General features: G+C 34.6%; 1 protein-coding gene across 4 annotated transcripts in view; it reads right to left on the bottom strand.

The window, feature by feature from the left end:
- The window catches only part of FBXO11 (F-box protein 11), a 90,068-nt gene that overhangs the window by 1,509 nt on the left and 79,218 nt on the right, over positions 1-9,341 (bottom strand). For all 4 annotated transcript variants that reach the window (XM_047743693.1, XM_047743690.1, XM_047743691.1 and 1 more), the window contains exons 12-21: positions 8,941-9,158; positions 7,910-7,995; positions 6,821-6,915; positions 5,255-5,377; positions 5,081-5,166; positions 4,026-4,102; positions 3,792-3,935; positions 1,387-1,497; positions 723-830; positions 295-403 (exon numbers count right to left, since the gene is read on the bottom strand). In XM_047743693.1, the coding sequence (XP_047599649.1) occupies positions 295-403; positions 723-830; positions 1,387-1,497; positions 3,792-3,935; positions 4,026-4,102; positions 5,081-5,166; positions 5,255-5,377; positions 6,821-6,915; positions 7,910-7,995; positions 8,941-9,158 (1,157 nt within the window). The remainder of the gene's footprint in view (positions 1-294; positions 404-722; positions 831-1,386; positions 1,498-3,791; positions 3,936-4,025; positions 4,103-5,080; positions 5,167-5,254; positions 5,378-6,820; positions 6,916-7,909; positions 7,996-8,940; positions 9,159-9,341) is intronic.

The raw sequence follows: 9,341 nt of genomic DNA, 5'->3' as shown, positions 1-9,341 counted from the left end.
AAAAGCAAAAGCTTACGTTATTTTTCTTGAAATGTTACTTCCTCAAAATACTGCATTTTACCTTACAAGAAAAGAGGACCAAAACCAAAATTTTTATAGCTCTAGGCCAGGTTAATTTCTGCAAAAGGACTTTATTCTCAATTATAGTCTCCTTCCTTGGTAATTTTCCCAATACCCAATTTTCTCTACCTTTAGCTTACATTTAAGAGAAAAATGTAAAAATATTATGTCTTGCCAGTTTAGAAAATCACTATCTCCCCTTTTTCAAGACTCACAAGTAATTTAGAAATATACCTGTAGAAATCATGCATGGGATAGCTGGTATAACTTGATATTTTATATAAACATTGGCCTCTACTAACAGCCTTTTCTATGGCGTCTTGATTGTTCATTATTTTGTTATCTGCAATAAAAGAACAAAATAAGTAAAATTCTAGACGACAAAGACTTAAGATAAAAATAGAGATAATAGGATTATTCCAATAGTCACTTTTTAAAGACCTTCAGAGGAGGCTAACCAATTAAGTAAAAAAAGTCAGCTTAAAATAGAAAAATGGATTTTCCTGGTGTAAGATACTCCCAACTGTTTAGAACAAGTCAAAGCTTTCAAAATAGTTCTGAGTTGTAGTTAACTTGGCAGAGGGACAGCAATGGCTTCTGATGCCATTATCTTTTAATGGCATATTTTGTGTATTTATAGGCAGAGCAGACTCCCAACATACCTTTCATTGTCACATTAACACCAGATGCTAAAAATAAGCCTCCAAACCGGTTGTTAAAAATCTGATTGCCTTCTAGTGTTGCAGTTGCATGATTTGTAATTTCAATACCTGAAGTAAAATTTATAAACAGTAGATGCATCATCACATTATAGTTTCTTAACATCTAAAGAATAAGATGCAAATGTTTGAGTCACTGAGAATAACATTTATTTTCCACTGTTAACAGTCCACTATCCTTGCTAAAGAAAGGAATACTACTTATTTTCATGGCAAGCAGATGATGATAATGCCTGCCCAGAAATATGTTTAGGTAGCCACTAGTTGTACATATGAAGAAAAAAAAAGTGTCATCTTCCCTGGCAAAAAGTTGAAATACATGCACAATACCTGGAAAGTTTGAGAGGCCAGAGGGCTTGAATTTATTTGTATTCCAAATGGTAATACAAGCCTGCATTCTATCCCAATTAAGGTTTCGTAATTACTACTGAACGCGCGAGAGAGATTTCTTAAAAGTCTGGCTTAGAACATTACAATCCTTGTTAATTGCAAGTTTTGCAACACACTTACTACACCCCTTCAGTTATCAAGCAAAAGAGAATATACTAAAGATCAAACATTTTAATGTACAGAAAACAAGCTACAGGTAACAAAAGAAAATACAAACCTGCAGCAAAGCCATCAAATATTCTGTTTTTCCTTAAGACTGGATGACTATTAGTGCTGATGAGAACACCTGCTTGAGCATTCCTGAAAATATCATTTTCTTCAAGGAGACCTATAATAAAATATTTCCTCAGATTAAGGCTTATGCACATAACAAATTTTAATAGTTTTGGAGGTATTCAGGTTTTTAGTTTCTTATTGACTGTGTTGTATAAAACTCAAAGGACTAATTTCTCAGCTGAAAAGTTTATTAGTAATTCAGAGGGGTTTAAGGTAGGATTTAACCAAGAACTGCTTAAAATGGCAGGTAACCATTCTAACAGATAGATGGAAATTCCATGGTACCAGGAACCATGTCTAGTTTACTCACAAATTCCTGGTGGCTGCCTGGCACCCACCTATTTCTCACAAACATTGAATTAAAATTAGGTCCTTTGAAGTAGTTTTAGAATCATTACAGCCTCAATGCTTTCATGCAAACCCTATTTCTGGTCATTATTCTTATAATCATTGATAATTTCCTATAGTCTCTCTTCTGCTGTTTTTCCCAGTTTCCTACAACTGTCATGTTCCTTCTTTGCTTAAAAACTATTTTCAGAATAAAGTTTAAAATTAAGTTGCCATTTAAAACCTTTCAAGATATTCCCCTAACCTATTCCACTGTCTTACTACATTACCTATGCTCTGAATATGATACACATTTTTATCTCTAATGCCTTTGGTTTGTATTATTTCTTCATCCTGGAATGTCCTGCCTTCTTTCTTCCTAATGTCACTTCCTCTGGAAGATTTCAGTTTCCCTCCACCAAATTTATTATTCTCTCTTCTGAGAGTATAACATGATTTAAAAATGAGCTGAAGAATCAGACTTTTCAGGTCTTCAAATACAGATTCTACCACCTCCCTGTCTGAGTTCCTTATCTAATCTGGCCATAATGGCACCTATATACAAGGTTTTAAGGAGGATTAAATGAATTAATACATGTAAACATACACTGCATTAAAGAACTAGCTGATATTACTCCTATAAACCCTATTTATGTATAGTGAATTATTAGTTGTATATGAGCATCTCTGCTCTGAAAACATGAAACTTTTACTTCTGTAGACATTCAACCCACCTGTGATAGTTCAGTTTTGACCTCTAAACTGCTATTCCCCTGGAAAAGACTATTCCAACTTCCTACCTCTAATCTTTGCTTTTGCTAAGATCCAGTCTGAATTTCGTATACAAAGTTAGAATCTGGGCACTGCCCCTTCTCTAGCCTCAACTTTCAGTACCTCTTTGCGCCTTACTAATCAGAACCACATGGTTTCCTTTAGATTTTTGGTTACAATGTGCCATTAGACTCTAAGCTTTCCGGGATGTAGTTTTATTATACTGTTAAAATATAACAGTATTTTATTATACTGTTTTATTCACTATTGTATCTTTAGCATCTGTATCAGTTGTTGGTACAGAGGTGTTCAATTAATAAATAAGTACAAAACAAATGGAAGTGTGAATTGTTTTTTCTACACTGGGAATGGCCTCTCCACCCCACATTTACCAGTGAATACTCATTTTTCAAGACAGCTTAAGAGTTATTTTAGTCCATGAACCTTTTTTCAATACCTTACAAATAAAACCATCCACTGTATTGTGTTTCCTCATTATATCTTGTAAAGACTCCTATCAGATATGTCATCTTATTGAATTATTAGATTATGAGCTCTTTCAGAGTCTATGTCATTAATGGAATCATCACTGCTTGGCTGTAGTAGTAAATTTCATTGATTATGATGTAGTAGTAACTGGCTATTCCTTCCATATAAGATGTACAGTGCTGGGTTACTGACATTTCAGGAACGGTGATAAATTTGCATTTGACATTCTCCCCTAGTCTCTCTGAACAACATGCATTTGCAGATGTGGAACTTTTGCCTCAATGTAAAATGAGTTGACCTTCATGTATACAAAACCAGACACACCTTGGCTTCATTAATTCCACTCTCCAACAAACAGTTGCAAACAGGTACAAAGCAATACTTATTTACTACAGACATTTTCATATAGTTACAGGCCAATTAATTTCTAACCTAGTTCTGTAACTGGACCTTGATGTTTATTATAATCATATCACTATTCTAAATAAAAGAAAGAAAATGTAAACAAATTCCACCTTAAAAATGCCTAACAATTAGCACACTCAAGATGGCTACAAAAAGAAAAGAAAAACTGTATAAACACATGTCTTCTTTATCTCCAGGCACTAATCTAATCTATCTCAAGACCAGATAAGGAAAAAGACTGAGATTCACTCACTTAAAGCTTATATTAATTGGCAATTTCCCTGATCATTAAAGATATGGAGGAAGAATAATGAAAAATTGGGTTTTTTACTAATGCAAAATTAACAACAATACCTCGACCCCCATTAAATATACAGATGCCACCATCTCTTCCATCATGGATTTTATTTCTTCTTAGTGTAGGATTACTATCTGTCTTAATCCAGACTCCAGCCATTGCATTGTCAAATATTTCATTGTCTTCTATACAGCCTAGACCTACAAGTACAGAATTTTAGGTTATGTTATTTGGAAAGTATAGCTCTAAAGGCAATTAGCAATAAGGAAAAAATGAAAGATTAAACATACCAGAATTATAAACAAGAATTCCACCATTTTGTCCTCCCCAGATTTTGTTGCGTCTTATTTTGGGGTTGCTTCCAGTCCTATGGATACAATAGAAAATAATGCCATCTTAACTGCTTCTACTCCCATATCCCATGTTATGTTAGGTAACAGTGAAAAAATTTATATTAATCACAGTAAGAATAAGTATACAATGGAGCATCTTTCCAGATGCTCTGAGAAATTTGTCGGTAAAGACACTGGTGTAATTTTGCTTAATTCTATTTCCAACAGAATACACTTAGCTATAGATTATATTATTACTATAGAGTCTCCTAATATATAAACTACACTGAGGAGGTTAGATTAAGTGACCACTATTATTGTATACTCACCTCATATATAAAATGAAGGGTTGAATTATAAGTACTACTACAGTTTCTAAAACTTAAAATACAGGAAAGAGGGGTGTAAAAAACTAATACTCTCACAGAAATAGTGTAAAAAGAGAAGCTCACATTTACTAAGTACCTACAACATGCCAGGTATAGCTCACAAGTATTTTTATATAGCTGCCTACTTTCCAAGTATGATGGAGTACACTGGCAACTCTGTTACAGTGGATGACAGAATAGTGGAAACATGTTCCTATGGCAGGCATATGTGCCACTGGCTGCCATCAGCTGGTTCAAGAAAAGCTATATTTTTTTTTTTTTTTTTAAGATTTTTTTTATTTATTTATTTGACAGAGAGATCACAAGTAGGCAGAGAGGCAGGCAGAGAGAGAGGAGGAAGCAGGCTCCCTGCCGAGCAGAGAGCCCGATGCGGGGCTCGATCCCAGGACTCTGAGATCATGACCCGAGCCGAAGGCAGCGGCTTAACCCACTGAGCCACCCAGGCGCCCCAAGAAAAGCTATATTCTGACAATTTAAGCCAAGCATGTGATAAGAGCCTGAATATATATACAAAAGGAGGAATAAAAATTGAGCATTAAATAAACAAGGGAAATTCTTTTACATATCCCACATACTCCCACTGAATTCCCTCCCAAAAGAAAGCCAAATGTGAAAAATGTTTACCTTATCTGAACCCCTGAATACATATGATTATAGATATCATTGTCCTCTAGCACTCCATGTCCATTGTCATAAAAATAAACACCAACCTAAAATTTAAAAAAAATTGTTTTTCAAATGACAAAAAAAGTTTATAAAACAATCTATTGCCCATGTAAGAATCCAAAATAATTTTACCTGCTTTCCACTATGTATCCTGTTTCTTCTCAGTACTGGAGTGCTGCCCGTTGTCACCCAGACCCCAGCCAGAGTATTACTATAAACTTCATTCTCTTCTATTACGCCTTGTCCTTTCTCATGCTAAATAAAAATTACATTGATACAATATATAGCTTTTAGAAACAAGTAGTTTATAGTATGTTCCCCCCTTTAAAAAGTTATGATAAAAAAAATTTCAATTTTTATTTTTTCACCTGGATGAGGTAGTAACATTGCTTTTGTGTAGCCTTTACTTGAGTTTAAGCTCTGTAATTTTTTTTTTTTTTAAGATTTTGTTTATTTATTTGACAGAAATCACAAGTAGGCAGAGAGACAGGCACAGAGAGAGGGGGAGGCAGGCTCCCTGCCGAGCAGACAGCCCGATGCGGGGCTCGATCCCAGGATCCTGGGATCATGACCTGAGCCGAAGGCAGAGGCTTTAACCCACTGAGCCACCCAGGCACCCCGAAGGTCTGTAAGTTTTTATACTGTTCTTTATGTGATTTTGTACTTTTAAGCTTCTTATTTCATTCTAAGATATATAACAAACTGAAGGTCTCTCATTTAGTAAGCTAACAGCTATTTTCTTTTCTTTTTTTTTTTTTTTAGATTTTTATTTATTTGACAGAGAGAGAGAGATCACAAGCAGGCAGAGAGGCAGGCAGAGAGAGAGGGGGAAGCAGGCTCCCTGCTGAGCGGAGAGCCCGATGCGGGCCTCGATCCCAGGACCCTGAGATCATGACCTGAGCTGAGAGCAGAGGCTTTAACCCACTGAGCCACCCAGGTGCCCGCTAACAGCTATTTCAAATTACTGGTGAAATCATTCAAAATAAGGTCTCAGGTTACTAAAATACTTATTTTTATTTTGAGAAGACTTAAGACTGAGATTTAGAACTGAAAATAAAAATTAGAGTCATACCTGGCATTACACAAGGACCTTTCTGAAATTTCCTACATTTTCTCACTTGAATCTGTTATAACAGTTCCAGATACACCATGGTCTAACAGAAGGTATAGGACCAATACGTGGTTTGAAAATCTTGTAAGATGCTCAATTATGTTTTAGTATAAATTCAAATGAAAAACTGACTTTTCAAAAATATTCAGAAATATTCAAGTCTAGTATTATTAGTACTTTCAGTGATATTATGGATTTACTTACTACTTTTGGAAAATTTCAGACTCCCAGCATAGTCATATCAACAAAACTCCAGGGTAAAAGTAGAACTCAGCCAATCGATGGTTTTGAGAGGTCAGCCCATAATACCAATTATAATTAAAGACTTTAATAAAAAAAGGTATATTCTCTATGTCTAAACTCAGTTGATTGAATTTTACAGAACACTACACATACTATATAAGTCATTCATATACTGGCAGGGAGAACAAGAGTGTTATTTATTGTATAAATATTAAAGACAGTCATAAACTCATACTCTGTAAGCTAAATATGGCCTACTCAAGGCTAGATATAATTCTATCCTCTTCCATCCTCTCTCTCTGGTTTTGAGGCATGACATTCTAGAACTATATTTATTGACTTACCACATAAATCCCACCATGTTGGCCATCATGAATTTTGTTATGTCGAACAATTGGACAACTGTTTGTCCTAATCTGAATTCCTGCTAATGCATTGCCTATTTAAAAATAAAAGTTACAATATCAACATATGGAGCCTCATGGAACACAGTAAGAATTTTACATCATTACATGTAGTCAAAATTTTTAGAATTTTAGGAAAAGCACGATTTTGTGAAATATGTCATATTCAGAAAGGTATTTATGGTTTGAGAGCATTAAAAAACAAAACTAAGGGAACTAGGAGTATAAAAAGAAAAACTGTAGGCAGTATAGACATAATAGTTTGGAGTAGAGACTCTGAAGCCAGGCTGCCAAGTAAGGAACCCCAGGAATTCTACCTTCCTGTGTGACTTTAAGTTATTTAACCTCATTGTATCTTTGTTTCCTGATCAGTAAGTGGGGATATTTAACAGTGTCTACTTCATAAGGTTTATGTAAATACTATCCAGTTAAGTAGCAGCGAAAGAGAAAGCCCAGGAACATATCCGTGTCTAGCACACACACATCAAATGGTCTACTGAATTTGTATCTCAAAAAGTTTTAATGAATAAGTATTTACCCTTTATAGTTTTTTTTTTTTTAATTTTAGATTTTACTTATTTATTTGAGAGCGAGAGAGTGAGTGAGAAGCAGACTCCCCACTGAGCACGGAGCTCACTGTGGGGCTTGATCCCGGGACTCAAGGATCATGACCTGAGCCAAAGGCAGACATTTAATCAACTGAGCCACCCAGGCACCCCCACCCCCACATTTACAATTAGTACCAAAGTGAAAAAAGAGTGAATCTAAGGAAACTGCATACTCCCTTCAGACTAAGGTCTTATTTGTATTTTCATGACTGGTATCTAGTATAGTTCCTGGTAAACACTGGGTACCCAGTAAATGTTAAGTGAATAATGACTAATAAGTAAATAAACATCACAAGTAATCTTTACTGAGAATTTAAAGAAATTGTATCACCACTTCTTGGAGGGTTTCAAAGTGGTATATTTTGCTAATGTCAGGAAGAGAGGCCAAGCTCCAAAATTTTATAGAACAAAACATTCTTACCATAAATGTCATTTCCTTCAATAAGGCCTCGTCCATCACCAAAGATATAAACTCCCCCTTGATTTCCATTAAATATAGAATTCCCCCTATAATTATGGTAAATAATAAAAAATAAATCTCTATTCAGTAAAAGGTTATTTGTTTAACACAATCAACTACAGGGCCACTCATACTCATGGTACCTTAAAAAATTATTTACCTTCTAGGGGTCACAGTTTCCTAATCTGTAAAACAAGGGACTCAGACTAGATGATTTCTAATTCCTTTGTTTTCTTTCTAAGACCTAACACTTAAAAGAGCCACCTAGTATTTGAGACAAAGTAACATTCTTAAAAATTCCCCTCAAAATAGCTGATACATTTAGAACTTTTTTTTAGCTGGTCTAGACACATATGCTGAATATTAACAAGATGGAAATCTCATAATCTACTTTCATAAAGCCAGTGGAAAAAAAAACTTGGCAATTAAAAATAATTCGTTGTTACTGATTAAATTATAATAGTCCTGGTTCTAAAGTCTTAGCCAACGCCTTTCAGACTAGATCTGTTTGTTTCCTTACTGCAGCCAGAGGGAATGGTAGGAACTACTAAAGAAAAGTGATGGCCTGAAGTTCTGACTTTTTGTTATTTTTGATCTCTCTGTCCAAGAATCTTTGAGTTAATTACTTTCCTGAGTTATGCTATCTGCAGACTCTCAGACAAAAAAAAGAGAAGACAAGGTCATTCAGGTTCCAAGAAAAGAACATGGCCCTATACACTCATTTATAATGCAGTTTGATAAATTTAAAATCATAATAACATTTGCAACTGTTCATAAAAGAATATTATGCATGACTTAGATCACTAGAAAACAAACAGAACACCCAAAAATAAATACAACAGCTTTGCCCATTCAGACGCATAGACATTTACTAGGAAGATCTATTTTGCAGTGGTCAGGTGTCTAGGAAAAACAGTAAGAGTTAAAGGTTGACTTTTCATATAACATAAAAAGTAAAAAAGTAATTTCCATCCATAGTTATATATAATTACCTTATTGTTGGGTCACTATTTGAGGTAATCCATACACCTGCAAAGTTGTTTGCATAGATTTTATTCTCTATGAATTGTCCTCTTCCTTTTTCATGCACATATATTCCTCCAGTCTGCCCATGATGAATTTCACATCGAACCACTGTGGGGTTAGCATAGGCTTTTACTTCAAAGCCTGCTATTCTGTTTCTGTGTATGTTGCAACTTTCAAAGTAACCCTGAAAAATACAGAAATCAAACTGAAGGTAGGCTACTTTCCAAAAAGAAACGACATTAAAAAAAAAAATGACCTTTTTACTGTATGCCTCAAAATTAAGTATCAGAAACGTTCAAGGTTAAAAATAAAACACAGATACACACTAAATTTCAAATGATAAACGAAGAATAAAAGAGATTTAAAA

This window comes from Lutra lutra, chromosome 9 (assembly GCF_902655055.1).
Source record: "Lutra lutra chromosome 9, mLutLut1.2, whole genome shotgun sequence".
In the NCBI taxonomy this organism is placed as follows: domain Eukaryota; kingdom Metazoa; phylum Chordata; class Mammalia; order Carnivora; family Mustelidae; genus Lutra; species Lutra lutra.
The sequence above is the reverse complement of the archived record's forward strand: the minus strand, read 5'-3'. Positions and strand labels throughout refer to the sequence as shown.